This window comes from Mercenaria mercenaria, chromosome 10 (assembly GCF_021730395.1).
Source record: "Mercenaria mercenaria strain notata chromosome 10, MADL_Memer_1, whole genome shotgun sequence".
Lineage (NCBI taxonomy): Eukaryota > Metazoa > Mollusca > Bivalvia > Venerida > Veneridae > Mercenaria > Mercenaria mercenaria.
Window position 1 is genome coordinate 80910068 of NC_069370.1, and position 18831 is coordinate 80928898.

General features: G+C 35.8%; 1 protein-coding gene across 1 annotated transcript in view; it reads left to right on the forward strand.

Moving 5' to 3' along the window:
- Positions 1–462: 462 nt before the first annotated feature.
- The window catches only part of LOC123561137 (uncharacterized), a 28887-nt gene continuing 10518 nt past the window's right edge, over positions 463–18831 (forward strand). Inside the window, exons 1-13 of the mRNA XM_053516581.1 lie at positions 463–1078; positions 1321–1383; positions 1653–2060; positions 2321–2545; positions 3413–3481; positions 4648–4833; positions 4983–5078; positions 8478–8663; positions 8813–8908; positions 11472–11666; positions 11818–11913; positions 14086–14107; positions 17978–18672. Coding sequence (XP_053372556.1) covers positions 547–1078; positions 1321–1383; positions 1653–2060; positions 2321–2545; positions 3413–3481; positions 4648–4833; positions 4983–5078; positions 8478–8663; positions 8813–8908; positions 11472–11666; positions 11818–11913; positions 14086–14107; positions 17978–18672 — 2869 coding nt within the window. The 5' untranslated portion in view covers positions 463–546. The remainder of the gene's footprint in view (positions 1079–1320; positions 1384–1652; positions 2061–2320; positions 2546–3412; positions 3482–4647; positions 4834–4982; positions 5079–8477; positions 8664–8812; positions 8909–11471; positions 11667–11817; positions 11914–14085; positions 14108–17977; positions 18673–18831) is intronic.

The window sequence follows — 18831 nt, forward strand, 5'->3', positions numbered from 1 at the left end:
GAAAATCTTATCTAAGACCACGGAGACTTGTAAAACAGTTTGATGATTCATTTATTATTGTCGATTGTTCTTCTCTTTTATGAAGGGAGCAGGGCTACCTTTTCCTTATATAGGGAACATTATAAAAACTGAATCTTCACCTCTGAATCCAACAATCTGTGTTCTTACTCCGTACATACAAGAACAAATTGCGTTTACTGTGTGAGTTTGTTCATCCATTAAGGTATATTCACCCGTCCTGATGGAATTGTTTTGCTATTTATCTGAAACTTTTGCTTGAGTTGTTTTAGTTTAGTTTTATATTATCTGCATTTTCAGTTGAATAATATGAAAGTAGGTAATCCCCTTAATTCTTTATAAAACCAATTTTTCTTTGCTATGACAAAACCATTCTCATGGAATATAAGGAAATCCAGTCAATGCCGCATAGTCTCCATGACTTTCATGTTTCGTTTCAGGATGGCAAAACAGGCAACGGTATTAATTACCAGAGACGACGAACGTTTTCTAAGAGCCTCCATATTGCTGCTTAAGGGAGGACGGTTAATGTCAAAAGAAGTTTTGAACAGAGAATTGAAAAATGCCGGGGAAGATCTTGATACAATTCTTAAAAATCACGAAAGAAAACTCAGGCACAAATTTGTAAACAAACAAAATCAGAAGTTGTTTCCAACCGCTGGAGGAACGGACGTAGAAACATGGGATTTACCTATGCTTTTAACAGTGACACTGACAGTGTTTAAGAAATCGCTAGACGACGGTGACATACAGGCCTTGAAATCTATAAAGTATATGAGAGATGAGGTTTATGCCCATACTCATTCTTCTTCCCTATGTGTCGATGAATATGACGAAATCCGGACAAAGATAGAAAATGCACTTACTTCACTCTCGAATGGGTTAAGCGACAATCTGAAAGACGACTGCACAACGATTATTCATGTATGCAAAGAAGAAGCTATCAGCCCTACATTAAAAGCGGAACTTACGGAACAGCTGGAAAAAACAGAGGATTCGTTTCAGGCTATAATGGGCAAACTCAGAGACAATAACGAACTTCTTTGCGAAATGAGAAAAGGTATATGTGTTTTATTATACTTGTTAGCATATTTTATGAATTAAGATTATTTCGTCGCGAAAAAGTAGGCAACTTTGTTTATTATAATTGTGTTTTAACAAAAAAAGTCAACACTGACTCAAGAACCGTCTTAGCTACGTTTTACCTTTACTACTGATGTATGTATGCTTTTATAAACTTGAGTAAATATTCAGTATATTATTTAAATAAGCTAATATTTCACAACATAATTTTTTCCACAGAAATAATGGACAAACTAAACAAAATGAGTGTGATTGAAGACCGATGTGAAAAGATTATAAAAGGTATTTATAGAAAAATGTACAAAGGTTTAGAAAATGAAAATATGTTAATACGTTTGATATGTACGGCTACTATTTCTGGTATCATTTATCTAACGCGATTGATATATTGTTACCACAAACTTTTCGCAATAATTATCTGGATATTTAAACGCGAAATGCTATCTTTTTACAACAGTATTTTAGTTAAATCAAATACATTGACAACAGATAACTTAGTAATATTTAGTACACTTTTTAAGTTTGGTTGATTGCCCGAATTTGTCTTTCAGTGATAGATACTGATCTTACGTTGAGTGGAGCTGTGAATGAAAGCAATGACATAGACTTTGTTGAAGGAATAATCACAACGGTTATTAATAAAGCAATAAAGAAAGTCGGAAACGAAAATGACTATCCGAGAATTCGCAGCGTTGTTGACAACATTCTTAAAGACATTGAACAAATGCCTGATGTGGAAATACTATCAGCAGAACACAAGTGCATCCTTCTTAAATTTAGATGTACAACTTATAATGGTATATTAAACCTGCTGATGTATTTGGAGAGCAGAAGCTTCCTGGATTCTCTAAATGATCTTGACCTAGCACTGCGTTCTACTCTCCCTAATGTGAGCAGTCAATTTAGACTTGATGTGACAGTTACACCAGAATCTATGAAGAACCTGTTAGATGAACTAAGTGAGTTGATATAATTCATCTTTTTCAGTAAAACGAGCTGGCGACCACTCAATTTTTTAAGAGATCGCCCTCGGCAGTTTTTTTTCTCATAATATGCAATTTTACAGACGAAGCACATCGTTTCAATCACACATAATTAAGCGTGGGGATGTTTTTTTTAATCAGCTCGAGTTACGTGATAATTGACATTGAAATCAAAACGCGTTGATTTATAGTGGAATTTAGATTCATGATGTGTTTACAAGATATATATTTTGCAGGAGCGAAAGCAATGGAAGCTACGAGGAATGAACGAACCATACGAGTACCGATAAAGGTTAAATCAGCACAAGGTATTGGACACATATGGTCGCTGTTTGAAACTGGCGGAGCTACAAAAAGATTGAATGAATTATCAGAAGCTGTATTCGATGAGTTAAATACAAAAATAACAGTTACACCTTCTGTGAATTTACAGCAGGTACAGGCAGCCATTAAGGAAGCAGGTATGTAAATCATTACCATAAATTATAAATAGCGTGCATGTATATATGAATTTTTAAGACCCGTTTGCTAACTGTATAGTCTCAGACTGCCATTTAAATGGTTTTGAGTGCCAAGGGAGGTGACAAGAGTCATTGACAAACCAATCTAAAGTTTGTGAGTGTCATATAGATAGGGGAAATGACTAGATACTCAATCACAACTAATCTATAAGTTATGAGTGTTTGATTGACATCGGAGGTGACTATACTTCCTGGCATAAAGTCTTAATTTTGTCAGTGATTAATTAACCAGAGAGTTGACTATAATCCCTGACAACCATTCAAAAGGTTTGAGTGTTCGATTGACGGCGGAGGTGACTTTGCTGTATAGGTGGATATCAGAAGATGTTTTACAGAAACTGTCCTGATTTTGATCATAATTTTTATGTCAAGTTTACGGGAAAAGAGATATAATTTGAACTGATAAATTTTAAAATACAGTTTGAAAGAGCCATTTATACTTTATTCATTAATAGATGAAAACTTAGCAGAACTGCTGCACGTATTGTAAGTTAAGGTTTCATTTAAGCAATGTCTTTATTCTCTTAAATGCTGCTGAAGTTAGGCGGTGATATTGATCAATACTTTAATTTTCAATATATGATATTCAATCGACTTCAACACTGTTTGCCAATAACCCTTACTGCTGGATAAAATTTTTGCAAGTTGATAAAGATCATAATTTATGTAGTGAAGAAAAAAATGGCCGATTTTAATGCAATATAACACACGAAAAGCAATGGCAATTATAAAAGCACAATTTGAAAATTGTCTTGCGTTTACTATTCTATTTTCACTTACTTTTTCTTTTAATTAAAAAATCATCAGAAGAGTCACGAAGAGCGGTTAAAGGCGATGTTTATCCTCCTGTTGGAAGACGCAAATTAGCCGATCAAGGTAATATATAACATTGAACTTTAGTATTTCTGACTGTCTTTTTAAGCAAAGTCTTCAAATGTTAGCGTAGATGAGCTTTAACTAATTGATTTTGCATTGAAAACAAATACGAGGGGTTCCAAAACTATTTCATTAGATTTCAGTATTACTTTCCAACACCTTTATTTGCTGGATAAGCTTATCGCTTGATAAGTTATTAATGTATTTCCTCAGGTTATATAAAAGGATATATAAACGAAATTGTCCATAGTAAGTCACTAAGTGTACTTGGTTTTAAAATAAAGTTTCTAGAGGACGGATACAGATGGCAACGGTTACAGTTTAGATAGAACCTGAAAGACATCAGAACAAATCAGCTGATAAAAGTAAATTTGCTTAATAATGTTTTCCATCACGCTACAGCGTATTTAAGCAACTTCCGTAAATGATACTGAATGTGCGCATTGATCTTATTGAATATAATTTTTCTCATATTGTAAACACAAATGAGGATTTAAAAGTCTATTTGAACATCTTATAAGATGGTGATTAGTTTATATTTTGCTTGAATGTTAACCTCAGTTAGACGGAGTGTTGTGCTCAAACCCTAGCTTCCTATCCCAAAGGTCAAGGTCACAGTTGGAGGGCAAAGGTCATGTCAGATCTTGTCCGACCCATTACTTTGACTTGCATTGAGAAATCTTGTTTATATTTTGTACGAATGTTTAACTCAATGAGACGGACTCCATCTCGACGGTCAAGGTCACAGTTATGGGTCAAAGGGCGGGCTCGACATGTTTTCCGTGGGCATCTAGTTTGACGTAGTTATGGCCCCTTTCCAACTACAAATTTGACATACTTCTGTGACAAAGTCGTATTGTGGGGGTATTATTTTGTCAATCCTGTGACAGTTCTAGTGTATTTTCGAAAGGTTACCTCCGTTGTAAAAATGCCCATGATTAATATATTTACATATAGTTTGAGATGGACAGTTCAGATCAATAACATATCCTAATTTGTGCCACCAGATCATAAAATGCAAGTTACATGTATTGTTTTGAAATTCATAAACTTGCCAGGGTTTTCTTAAAATAATATTACAAACATATTGTATCAGCTTTCCCCAGATGTGAAACATTTTCTTGTAATTACAATAACACGTTAAATCAATAATACTTTCTTTACAGCAAAACCGGATCCACCAGCTGACTTGGAGGTGGAAAAGGTTTCAAAGGGCAGTGTTGCTTTGAAATGGAACGCTGGGTTTGATGGGGGATTGCCACAACAGTTTAAAGTTCGATATAAGGCAGCAGGAGGTAGACAGAATTTAGTCGATGTTCAGCCACCGGGAAGCACTTACTCAACAGTTCATCGTAAGTAGAAGCAGGCTGATATTTTATCAGATCATATTACCGAACATAGCGTTTTACAGTTTAAGTCGAGCACATATAATCATGAAATTGTCAATGAAAGCATATGAATAAAATGACATGTTTAAGATGTGTGTCATATTATGTTTTAGATTTAGATCCTGGCACTGAATACGAGTTCATTGTGATTGCTTTCAATGACGTTGGACAAAGTGCGGACTCAAATATGGTCAAGACAAAGACCCCAAGTATGTTATTTTAGAAATTTTCCTACTTATTAAAAACATTTAAAGAACAGTGTATTAACTTGTCACATATTCTTGCATTAATTCGCACTAAAGATATGTAATGTATCATCGGTGTAAGTATAAGATGGTGATTAGTTACCTTGCAAACTGACGTGCGTTTGTTTGAGTTTTCGATTTAGCCCGGTCTGAGGGACGTTAGAGCTGTTACACACCAAGTCTGCTATTTTATCATGGTAACGCTCTACGCTTTAAAAAGATCTCCATACAGATTTAAATAAATATAATAGATCCAAATTTTATATCTAAAAACATAAACAATTACTCGTTGAATAAAATTGAACCTTTATTATGTTATTCAACGTTTTTATTAAGTTCAGTATGAAGAGGCACTCGTGTATAAAGTTTCTAAGATTTTAAAAGTCAACGAATCCATCTTATCCACACATAATGCCAATTTCATACAGTCCAGTAAACTATACTGATTATCTGCTGATTATATCATATATTATCTGCTGTTAATATATACCACTTGGACAGTCGGTCGTATGCTTGGCGAAAACTCTTTACTACTGCAGTACAGCTATAAAAAGGAACATTTTTTTTCCAATCTGATTTTATTAGTGTTACTAGCATAATTGAATTAACACGAATTATTATAATAAAAACGTCAGGTCATTGATAAATTTACGCAAAAGTTTGCCAAGTATTATTCAAGAAAAAGACCGGTAAAAGATAAGTAGAACAACTATATTATTATTGTTTCTTACCATTTCTATCCACCCCACCTATCCCCTGCAAACTCTTGTTCATGTTCCTTTATTTTTCAGAATGTCTACCACTTATTGTTTCGTATTATACTACCAGCCCGTACTACACCCCCACCCCCTCACTTCATCCCGCCCTTATACACAAAATACTTATTTTATTTTATTCTGTTTTCTTTCATTTTCATTTTTCTGTTTCCAAACATGTTCGAATATTCGGGCACACTGTTCTCTGACATCTCTTCGTCTTGGTAACGCTTTATGCATCTAAAAGATCTTGTCATTGAGAAATTTTGTTTATATTTTGCTTGAATGTTAACCTCAGTTAGACGGAGTGTTGTGCTCAAACCCTAGCTTCCTATCCCAAAGGTCAAGGTCACAGTTGGAGGGCAAAGGTCATGTCAGATCTTGTCCGGCCCAATACTTTGACTTGCATTGAGGAATCTTGTTTATAGGACATCGGACATTATGCTAGGGATTTTGCCCTAAGTTTAATGCTATTTCTTGACTTCAGTAGCAGATATTTTTATATAACAGCTTCAAATACTGATAAATAAGTTATATTCCTATCAAACTGTCACAAAAAATAGTTTTATTTCATATTCGTTTTCTTGAAATTCGAACGGTTTGTAACTAAGGGTCATATTTTTAGTTAAAATAAGCATTGGTATTTAAGGTATGTCTACTATGAAATATTTTAGCACAATAAATAAACTGATACCATGCAGATTATCAGTTTTATTGACATTTTTGAAAATAAACGAAACGGAAAAAATAAAAGTGGAACAAAACTTTTGGTCCCTAACTGTACTTCAGTTATTTCCACCCGAGTGCCCATGATAACACTGATGCATTGATCATATCCTATTGTTTGTTTGCTATACATCTATTGCTATACTGTATTTATACACATGTACAATACTGACCGGGCATTATGTGGAGGATTATTATTGAATACATGCAGAGGCATAGCTGGCCATACATTGGCGTAGTTGGCCTTTTTCAGTTGAAACGGAGGGGTGCAGGAGACTGCCTATTCCACTGCGGGTTCAGGGATGCCTTACTTTTAGCATTTTATATCAGTGGAACAGAACTTCACTATCTAGTATCAACATTTATATAGATATTCTTGGGGTGTCTGTGTTAGTTCTTTGAGGTCCTTACTAGTATTTCGGTTGGCTTCGAAATAAGTTTCAGACGTGTGAGCGCATTGATGTTAATTCTGGGGGTGTCAGTGTTATTTATGGGCGAGTCAGTATTAGTTCTATGGGTGTCAGTGTAAGTTCTGGAAGCAACTAGGTTAGTTAATGAGATGGTGTCTGGTGTAGTTCTGTTAGGGTATAGGATGCTGGATCGAATAAAAGCAAATGTTGCTCTTGAAATGCATTCTAGGTTCGCTTCAACTGTGTCCTACAAAAGGTAAAACATTTGCACCTAAGTGGCACTATTCCCATAGAAGTTCGTCTGTATTTGTTTGTCATGTTTACGTTGAAGACACATATGTAATATGTCGAAGCCACTTGCTTGGTTCTTGACTTACGACAGATGCAGTTGTCTCAATCCTGATGACACTCAATCGACGGACTTAGACTGTCAAGAGGTAACAGATCTGATGAAAAAATCATAAGATATACTTATAAGGATCTGTCTGCTTTCTAGCTTCACTTTCTATGTCCCCTATATATTTAGTTTAGTGTTTTCTGTGCTTGAAATATTTACAAAAATGAAAAAAGCTGTAGATATGTAAGGTTTAGGAAACACATGCAATAAGTGTCAAATATTTGTGTAAAAATTTATTTGCTGACACCCTGTACGTAGTTTTTTTCAATTTTAAACACTTTCCCACCTGTGACCAAGTGCCATTTTTGCAGCATACGTATATAATAATTATTTACAAAGGCATGTGAACTATTGTTTTGCGTCACTGGGGGGAAAGATGTTTAAAACGTAAAAATGATTTATGTGAACTATTTTAATAGAAAAGAGAATGAGAAATGTCTACAAAGTCTTCTTTTTTGTTCATAAACTTGTAAAATGAAGTCGCATTTATCAAGAAATGGTCTTCAGCTATCGTAATTATGCAATTTCAGAAGTCTATCCTTATGTCACTTTTTCCTTAATCGGATAGGCAATCTGAATAGGAAAATGTCCGAGGTCCTTTTGTACGAATGTTTAACTCAATGAGACGGACTCTATCTCGACGGTCAAGGTCACAGTTATGGGTCAAAGGGCGGGCTCGACATGTTGTCCGTGGGCATCTAGTTTGACGTAGTTATGGCCCCTTTCCAACTTCAAATTTGACATACTTCTGTGACAAAGCCGTATTGTGGGGGGTATTATTTTATCACTCCTGTGACAGTTCTAGTGTATTTTCGAAAGGTTACCTCCGTTGTAAAAATGCCCATGCTTAATATATTTACATGTAGTTTGAGATGGACAGTTCAGATCAATAACATATCCTAATTTGTGCCACCAGATCATAAAATGCAAGTTACATGTATTGTTTTGAAATTCATAAACTTGCCAGGGTTTTCGTAAAATAATATTACAAACATATTGTATCAGCTTTCCCCAGATGTGAAACATTTTCTTGTAATTACAATAACACGTTAAATCAATAATACTTTCTTTACAGCAAAACCGGATCCACCAGCTGACTTGGAGGTGGAAAAGGTTTCAAAGGGCAGCGTTGCTTTGAAATGGAACGCTGGGTTGGATGGGGGATTGCCACAACAGTTTAAAGTTCGATATAAGGCAGCAGGAGGTAGACAGAATTTAGTCGATGTTCAGCCACCGGGAAGCACTTACTCAACAGTTCATCGTAAGTAGAAGCAGGCTGATATTTTATCAGATCATATTACCGAACATAGCGTTTTACAGTTTAAGTCGAGCACATATAATCATGAAATTGTCAATGAAAGCATATGAATAAAATGACATGTTTAAAATGTGTGTCATATTATGTTTTAGATTTAGATCCTGGCACTGAATACGAGTTCATTGTGATTGCTTTCAATGACGTTGGACAAAGTGCGGACTCAAATATGGTCAAGACAAAGACCCCAAGTATGTTATTTTAGAAATGTTCCTACTTATTAAAAAACATTTTAAGAACAGTGTATTAACTTGTCACATATTCTTGCATTAATTCGCGCTTAAGATATGTAATGTATCATCGGTGTAAGTATGAGATGGTGATTAGTTACCTTGCAAACTGACGTGCGTTTGTTTGAGTTTTCGATTTAGCCCGGTCTGAGGGACGTTAGAGCTGTTACACACCAAGTCTGCTATTTTATCATGGTTACGCTCTACGCTTTAAAAAGATCTCCATACAGATTTAAATAAATATAATAGATCCAAATTACATATTTAAAAACATAAACAATTACTCGTTGAATAAAATTGAACCTTTATTATGTTATTCAACGTTTTTATTAAGTTCAGTATGAAGAGGCACTCGTGTAATATCCTCTGTATAAAGTTTCTAAGATATTAAAAGTCAACGAATCCATCTTATCCACACATAATGCCAATTTCATACAGTCCAGTAAACTATACTGATTATCTGCTGATTATATTATATATTATCTGCTGTTAATATATACCACTTGGACAGTCGGTCGCATGCTTGGCGAAAACTCTTTACTACTGCAGTACAGCTATAAAAAGGAACTTTTTTTTTTCAATCTGATTTTATTAGTGTTACTAGCACAATTGAATTAACACGAATTATTGTAATAAAAACGTCAGGTCATTGATAGATTTACGCAAAAGTTTGCCAAGTATTATTCAAGAAAAATACCGGTAAAAGATCAAGTAGAACAACTATATTATCATTGTTTCTTACCATTTCTATCCACCCCACCTATCCCCAGCAAACTCTGGTTCATGTTCCTTTCTTTTTCTACCACATATTGTTTCGTATTACACTGCCAGTCCGCACTACACCCCCACCCCTCACTTCATCCCGCCCTTATACACAAAAATACTTATTTTATTTTATTCTGTTTTCTTTCATTTTCACTTTTCTGTTTCCAAACATGTTCGGATATTCGGGCACACTGTTCTCTGACAACTCTGTGTCTTGGTTACGCTTTGTGCATCTAAAAGATCTTCTCAGATATTTGTACTATCCTAACAACAGTCTGTAAGGTAGTTCTGCACGTTTGAATTGAAACTGTTTCTACAATGTAGAATTTGATTAAACTCTGATTTTTGAAAACTTTAGAATATACCTAGAAAATTCAGCAAATAAAAAAGATAGGGTCATGAGCTTGATTTTTGTCGAGCCCGCTTGCGGAAGCGAAGACATAATTGTCAAAATGGCTGTTCGGTGTATGTGCGTACGTGCGTGCGTCCGTGCGTCCGTCCGTATTTGTTTGTCCGGACCATAACTTTGACATGCATGGAGCAATCTCGTTTATATTTGGCATGAATGTTAACCTCAGTGAGTGTCAAGCGCAAACCGCAGGTTTCTATCTCAAAGGTCAAGGTCACACTTGGAGGTCAAATGTAAATTCAATAATGACTTTGTCCGGAGCATTTCTTCTTCATGCATGGAGGGATTTTGATGTAACTTGGCACAAATGTTCACAACCATGTGACGGAGTATCATACGCAAGAACCAGGACCCTAGGTCTAAGGTCAAGGTCACACTTAGAGGTCAAATGTCAGATACAAGAATGACTTTTGTCCGGAGTATTTCTTGTTCATGCATGGAGGGATTTTGATGTAACTTGGCACAGTTGTTCACCATTATGAGACGGAATGTCATGTGCAAGAACCTAGAATTACTTCCCTTTGTTGCTACTATAAATAGCTTATATTGTAACATTTTTATTACTGGTCGTAGGGAAAAATCAAGACCACTTTTCAGTGTACAATATGCACGTTACATCCATTTTTGAGGTGTATTTTGTTGATGTTATGGCCCGCCCGCTTAGCTCAATAGAGAGAAATCAGATCTACGGATCTGGAGGTCGTGAGTTCGAGCTCTGGGCGAGGCGTATGTTCTCTGTGACGATTTGATAAAAGACATTGTGTCTGAAATCATTCGTCCTCGACCTCTGATTCATGTGGGGAAGTTGGCAGTTACTTGCGGAGAACAGGTTTGTACTGGTACAGAATTCAGGAACACTGGTTAGGTTAACTGCTTGCCGCTACATAACTGAACTACTGTTGAAAAACGGCGTTAAACCAAAAACAAAACAAAAAAAAAACATATAGTGTTATGAGCTTTGATTCCATTGATAAATATTTATCTAGTCTCGAAAAGTTCATGAACGCTTTTTAACTACACATATAGTCAATTTCATACAAGTAAAATATATGTGCTTTAGATCATCTGCTTTTAATATGTAATATTTAGACAGCAAGACGTATATCTTGCGATAATCCTTCCCTGTAGTCATAACGAGAAAGTAATACGGTTATTTTTAACAAAAACTTGAGACCATTGATACATTTTTCTAACACCATCTTTAGGATTTTTAAGGAATAGATCTGTTGAAAATAAAACGATCAAGTAGCCATATTGTCCTTTTCACGAACAAGTCCATGCAGTATGTGAGAGAGTGAATATATATTTATGAATTCGATTTCATTTCACTTATAAAATATTTTTCCGCAGCAAAACCGGATCCACCAACTGGCTTACAAGTAGATCATGTTTCACTGGACAGTGCCACTTTAAAATGGAACGTTGGGTGGGATGGTGGACGTCCGCAAAAATTTAGCATTGGCTATAAATCAACAGCGAATAAACAGGAATATAAACACCTAGATGTTCATCAATCCCGGGATAACACCACATTTACTGTTGACGGTAATTAGTAGCAAAGTCTTGTTTTTTGGCATATCATATTTTTGATTTTTTTTACAAAGCAACACAACCAGATCTCATCTAGAAATAATGACCTGTTAAAACACGGATGCTATGACGTTATGATTATTGAATTAATGTTAATACATTATAGGTTTACGACCTGGAACAGAGTACGAATTCTTTGTTATGGCAAGCAATGAAATTGGTGTGAGTGAGAAATCCATTACAGTAAAGGCAAAGACTTCGAGTACGTTTTTATATTGCTTTTACCTGATACATATGTTAACGAAATATTGTAAATCCTTCTGTAATCGTTTTTATTTTCAATTGTCAAGGCAATAGTTCGAGTTATTTGTAAATATTCGGTCGTCCGTCATTTAGCCCCAAATTTGTACAAGTGGGGACAGGCCACTAAAGCTAAAAATTGAAATACATTCATTAGCATATCAGTAAGTGATCTGTAACCCCTTTTCGTTACACTGACAGGTTCAGTCAGCAACATCTCCGCCTAATGTAAACTTAACCACACCTTTAATTTCATTGGCTAGTATTATCTGCACTCGTGTTATCCGTGTGTACATGTATCACCGGTGCTACAAAGTCATTACAGAGCAAATTGGCGGTGGATGCCCTTCTTCAGTATTTTGATCAACTTTATTGCAGCTGTTAAATTTAATAAACATGAAAATGATGGAAATAGGACGATATGGATATAAACAGCAACAATAAACCAAATGACTTAAGCGTACTTCTCAAAATTGTTGTCCCGGTCAATGTTGTATTAACATCGTGGAGATAATACAAAGTGTGAAAGGTGCAGAAATGTAAAACTTGAACTAAGAAAGAACAGCTTGCATTAAAAAGAAGAAAAATACACTTTGTTATTTATATCTTTCTTTGCTGAACTTGGTCCGTTCATTATATAGACACATTATTTGTTGTGTGCAGTTCCTGTATTTTGACAGTTGCTCCGCCTCCCTGAATGTTAGAGAACCATAGCAGGCGGAACTATGAATTCTCATTAATTTTGTACCACTTCATGATTTTTTCAGTTTTGAAATAATATGAAACTAAGTTCAAAGTTGGTTATTTTTTTGAAAATCCTTCGCTTATGATTGGATAAAAAAGATGTTTGAACTCAAACTTTCTTAATCGTAGGTCCCCTACAAATTTTGTTAAAATGGCGACGCTTAGCTCCTTTTAGCGGCCACTAGAGCTAAAAGTAGAAATGACTTCTTCTAACGAATGGCTTGATTAATCTTCATCAAACTTGGTTTTGAGGATCATTGTAAGGCCCTCTCCCAAATTTGTTCATTGTTGGTGTTCTGCCCTTTTAGAGGTCGCTAGAGTTGAAAATTAAAAAAAAAAATGTCTTCTTCTGAGGAACCGCCTGCTGGTTCTTCATCAGACCTTTCCTTTGGGATCATTGTAAGGTCCTCTTGCCAATTTGTTCAAATTGGGGCACTAGGCCTCCTTTAGTGGCCGGGGCGCTAGAGTTAAAATAGAAAAGGCTTTAAAGGACTTCTTCTCATGAACCGCTTGATGGATCTTTGACAAACCTGGTCTGTAGCGTCATTGTAATGGTTCTGTTTAGTCCATCTAATTGACACCATAGCGTCACAGCAAACTATAGGAAAAAACTTTAAAAACTTTTTGTTAATGAACTGCTTAAAGCATTTTCACTAAACCTAGTTAGAAGCAATGTCAGATGTGCAAGGTCCTCTTCAGGTGAGCGACTTTGGCCCATTTGGACCTGTTGTGTTCAGAATTACTTCCTTTTAATATGATGAAGTGATCTTACTCTGAGGGAAAAAGATACATTAACCGTACATTGCGAGCTTAGCATGACTAAAATTCCTGTCAAATGGTTTAAAGACGACGTAGAAATTAAGAATGGTGGTAGAATCACCATTTTCAGTCAGAATAAGCAACATAGTCTGAAAATAAAAAATATAAGTAAAGATGATGCTGGAGAAACCAGATGTGAATGTAATGCTTACATGGATATCAACTCCAGTTGTACTGTCACAGTGGAAGGTAATTGTAATTACTATGATATCATTTTATTTGCTTTAAGTTGTATTAGAAGCGTGCCAAGGACGGTATCCGTCTAGTGTAAGGCTAAAAGTCCGGTCCGCTCGTTCAGACATCGACGTTATGTAGCTAATTGATAAAGCCAATAGGAAATGATTTGATTAATCATCAGTGATAGTTTTATTATTCACATGCGTGTTTTCCTCCTCAGTTTAACTACTCAAAATGCTTGAATCGCGTATATTGGCCTTGTTTTCTCGTAATTACTCAGGTTGGATACGTATGTGCCCAATTTGATTCATAAATCCGATGTTGTGTCCAGTATTGCATAGACGTGAATGCAGTTCGTAACCTTTATATAAAATAAGACATAATTCTTTTTCAGATAATCCAGCCACATGGATGAAGTAAGTTCAAAGCAAAATGCTATCAATTCATCCAAATAACCGTGTGATTACATGTAAACACTGATTTTTAGAAAATGCCGGTGGTCTAGTGGTAACACGCTTGACTGTCAATTCAGAGGTCCGGGGTTCGAATCCCGGTCCAGGCACTGGAAATTTCTGAGATGCTCTTGAGTGTCTCCCACCTAACTAGAGGCCTGTACTGGTTCTTTCCAGGAAAGACGGCTTCGCGTGTATCGGTGCTATACACCGGGCACGTTAAAGAACCAGACTGTCTATTCGAAAAGAGCTAGCTAGCTCTACTTAGGCTAAGTTAGCCGGACACGTCTGTATCTGAAAAGTTCTCTCTATCTGTTCTGGGGGCTTTATCTCACTCTGTCCCTCTGGTCAGATCGCTCTGTGTCTGTACTAGCAGAGGATGATTTCGCGCCCTTTGTGGCTGCAGTATATGTAAAGCGCCTTTGAACGTGTTTATCATGAAAAGGACGCTATATAAATCTGGTATTATAATATAATAATAATATAATTTTTATCCCCCGCCAAAGGCGGAGTGATTTAGTTTTGGCGTTGTCCGTCTTTCCGTCCGTCCGGAGCCGTATCTAGGAAGTGGTTTGGAATATTTAAATAAAACTTCATATACATGTTCACCACTATAGGGAAATGCGGCCCGTCAAGTTTCAGTCAGATTGCCCAAGTAACACCAGAGTTATGGCCCTTAGTAGTTTCTAGTGTTAACTATATAGGGTACTATAAATATGGCAATTTCTGTTTCATAACTTGTGACATATTTGACCTAGAACTAAACTTAGATCACCATAATGTGGTAGTGTACACACAATTTCGTCAGGATCTCTTTAGTGACTTCAGAGTTATTGCCCTTTAATTGTTTAAAAATCTACATATTTGTACACAGCAAACTAACCAATTGGTAGAATTTCATTAAACCTCTTTCATTTTTGCCATGAACATTTATTATCAACATGTGAAGTTGTTTACCCACACCCGGTCGCCCCCACCGCCCTGGTCCCCACCCTACATTTTTTTTCATTTTTTCTTTTTTTTTAACCTTAAACCTTCCATGAATATTTATCAACATGCAAAGCTGTACCTTCCCCCACCATGCTCCTCCACCCAGACACTCTCACCACCCCGATCATGCACTCTCCTCCTCCGACATTTTTTTTTTCATTTTTTCTTTTTCCATCAGTATTTAATATCAGCATGTGAAGTTTATTTTACCCTCACCCCGGCCCCCCCCCCCCCCCCCCCACACACACACTCCAAAAAAAAAAAATAATTTTTCATTCCTTTTTTTTTTTAATTTTTCAAAAACGTTTTGTCGGATATATTTCTTTGCCTTTCCTCACCACAAACCCGTTCGGCAGGGGCTACCAATTCATCGAATTTGCATGTTTGAAGTAATGTTTACTTCCACATTAAGTATTCAGCATGGATATCGTGATTACCTTTTGAACAAAACTTTAATAGCTCCAAATTGCTTAGCGAAATTCAGATATTGTAAATAGAGATAAAACCACCATTGTATGATAGCGCATTGGTGGTTATACACTGAAATTGTCGTTTTTACTTGTGGACTTTTCCAACTGGATCTTTCATATTGTTAAAAATATGACGCAACCTAAGGCATACGCTTTCTTTAAATTCTATTTGAAATAACTCATTTGTTTACTGACATTGTATAAACAATTAATTTCATTTCAACAATCTTACCAGTGATAAAATCAGCAATCCGTAACAAAGCTCCTGCAGTCAGAAAGAATGTACAATATATCACATTGAGCTTTTGTGATCGCCCTTCGTCCGTCCTCGTCGTCCGTCCACAACTTCTTGTGAACACGATAAAGACTACATCTTGCAATCGATTTTAATCAAACTTGCACACAACTTGTATTGGCATAATATCTCGGTTCCTTTCGAAAACTGGCCAGATCCCATCATGGGTTCTAGACTTATGGCCCCTTAAAGGGCCAAATTTGCTATTTTGGCTTTTGCAGCCTTATAGAGACTTCATTTATGGTTTGATTTGATATAAACCTGCAAAATATCTTTAACAAAATAGATCTTGGATTCCATGATGAATTCGTCAGATCCAATCATAGGTTCCTGAGTTACGGCCTCTGATTGACCCCTGAAAGAGCCAAAATTTGTTCTTTTTTACCTTGTAACACGATAGAAGTGACATTTTACATTTGATTTTAACCACCACACTTACACACAACTTATGTCACAATACGATCTCGATTCCGTTCGAAAACCGGCAAGATTCCATCATGGGTTCTAGAATTACTGCCCCTGAATGGGGCAAATATTTCTATTTTTTGCCCTTTCAGCCATATAGAGGTTTCGTTTATGCTTTAATTTGATACAAACTTGCACAGAATGTTTATCTTGATAATCTCTAGACAAAGTTCGAAACTAGGTCATGTGGGGTCAAAAACTAGGTCACCGGGTAAAATCAAAGGAAAAGCTTGTTAACACCCTAGAGGCCATATTTATGACCCTATCTTGATGAAACTTGGTCAGAATGTTTAAAACTGGGTCATATGGGGCAAAAGCTAGGTCACCCGGTCAAATCAAAAGAAAAGCTTGTTAACATTGTAGGGGCCACATGAAACTTTGTAAGAATGTTTATCTTGATGATTCCTAGTCCATGTTCGAAACTAGGTCATGTGGGGTCAAAAACTAGGTCACGTGCTCAAATAAAAGGAGAAGCTTGTTAACACTCTAGAGGCCATATTTATGACCCTATTTTCATGAAACTTGGTCAGAATGTTTTTCTTGATGACTGGCCAGGTTTGAATCTGGGGATGTGGATTCAAAAACTAGGTCACTCCATCAAATCAAAGGAAAAGCTTTTTAACAGCCTAGAGGCCACATTTATGACATTATCTTCATGAAACTTGGTCAGAATGTTTATCTTGATGATCCCTAGGCCAAGTTCGAATCTAGGTCATGTGTGATCTAAAACTAGGTCACCTGCTCAAATCAAAGGAAAAGCTTGTTAACACTCTGACTCTATCTTCATGAAACATGGTCAGAATGTTTATCTTGATCCCTAGGCCAAGTTTGAAACTGGGTCATGTTAACAGATAATAGGTTCGAAATAGGGCTTAGCTATTTGGCCTGCCTGTAGGATTCAACCCGTGACATAATTATGTTGATCTTCACCAAGCGATCCACATCCTCCAGACCTTACATATAATTATCAGATGAGCGATATAGGGTCATAATGACCCTCTTATATGTCATTGTTCTCTTCTTTTCCTATTTTCTATAAGTGATTCATTTAAGGAACAAAAAGATCGATTACCTCGAGTCGGATCTTCATTAGAAATGTGTGGTTTTTAAAATTGTAATTAGAAAATATTTCAAAAGCTGAGTATTTATTTTACTTTCATTTTACCATAAAATTCATGGTATTTCTGATGAATACTGAATCCTTGGTCAGTACTGGTTGATTCTAAGAGCCCGGTCAGTGTTTATCCATTCTAAGGTAATGATATTAGAGGGATAAATGTGCTGCCCAAACATTGGGCTTGAAAGAAACAAATGTTACAGTTACAATGTCAGATTCATATTTAGTCTTATTTTCTTAAATCATTCCATAAGTATGATAAACACTTTGTTTGATGATGTGGCTTTGATCATAAAATTGTATTTTTTCTTTTGCATTTGAAGCATAGTATTTTAAATCATTAGTGCTTTTCTAGTGTATAAATCCGCAAAGTATTAAATAATGTATTCTGGATAGTAATATTGACTACTGACATTTCGCATGTGTACATTACCATTTGTAAATAAAGTAAGCTAGCTTATAGGCACACTCAAAATGCTCATTTGTCTTTGCTACAGGTCACCGGCTTCTGTGATAGTATGCAATGTTGTGCTTAATATTTTGATTACCTGCACTGGTATACTTGTCGGTACCACAATTGGCAAGCCATACCAAGTTAAAGAGATGTATGATTTAGTTCAACGACTGGATGATATCTATAAAGCTGTTGAAACCGTCGAGTGGCAACAGCAAACTGATAAAACTACATTTTCAAAGAAGTTGGAAGAGTACAAGGTCACGTTATCCCAGAAGGATAACACTGAGTTTAAACGTATATCTAATAGAATGGAAGAAGTAAGCCGTGATATTTCTACAAAAGCTGACGAAAAAGAACTTAAAGATGCCAGAAGAAATTTTGAAGAGAAGTTATATAAAATAAAAGATAAATTTACGACAAGAGTCGAAGACGTACAAGAGGAATTAAGTGCTAGATTGAAAAAATTAACTGTTTTCACAGATGATTTCAACAGGACTTTGTCAGAATACAAAACGACATTTAAAAAATTTGAACATGGAACAAATGATAAAATTCAAGAGTTAAATACATTATTAACCAATTTAAGTTTAACTGTTGAGCTTGACTTGAAATCAATGCTCACGAAGGTTGAAGACCAAGTAAAAGCAATTGAAGAAGCCAAACTGACAGCTGATAAACTTTTAGGAGGATTACAAGGTGATGTAAACAGAATAATCCCGAATACATTCAACAAAGGTAAAAATTAAGATATTTTATCAGTATGATATAGAACATAATCCTCAACAAGAGTAGAATATTTATCCCAATTTACTTAATTGTACGTCTGGTAACAAACAAAAAGATTATTTTTCGAATCTTACAGAACATATTTCTGGCTTTTTTTCAAAATGAGAG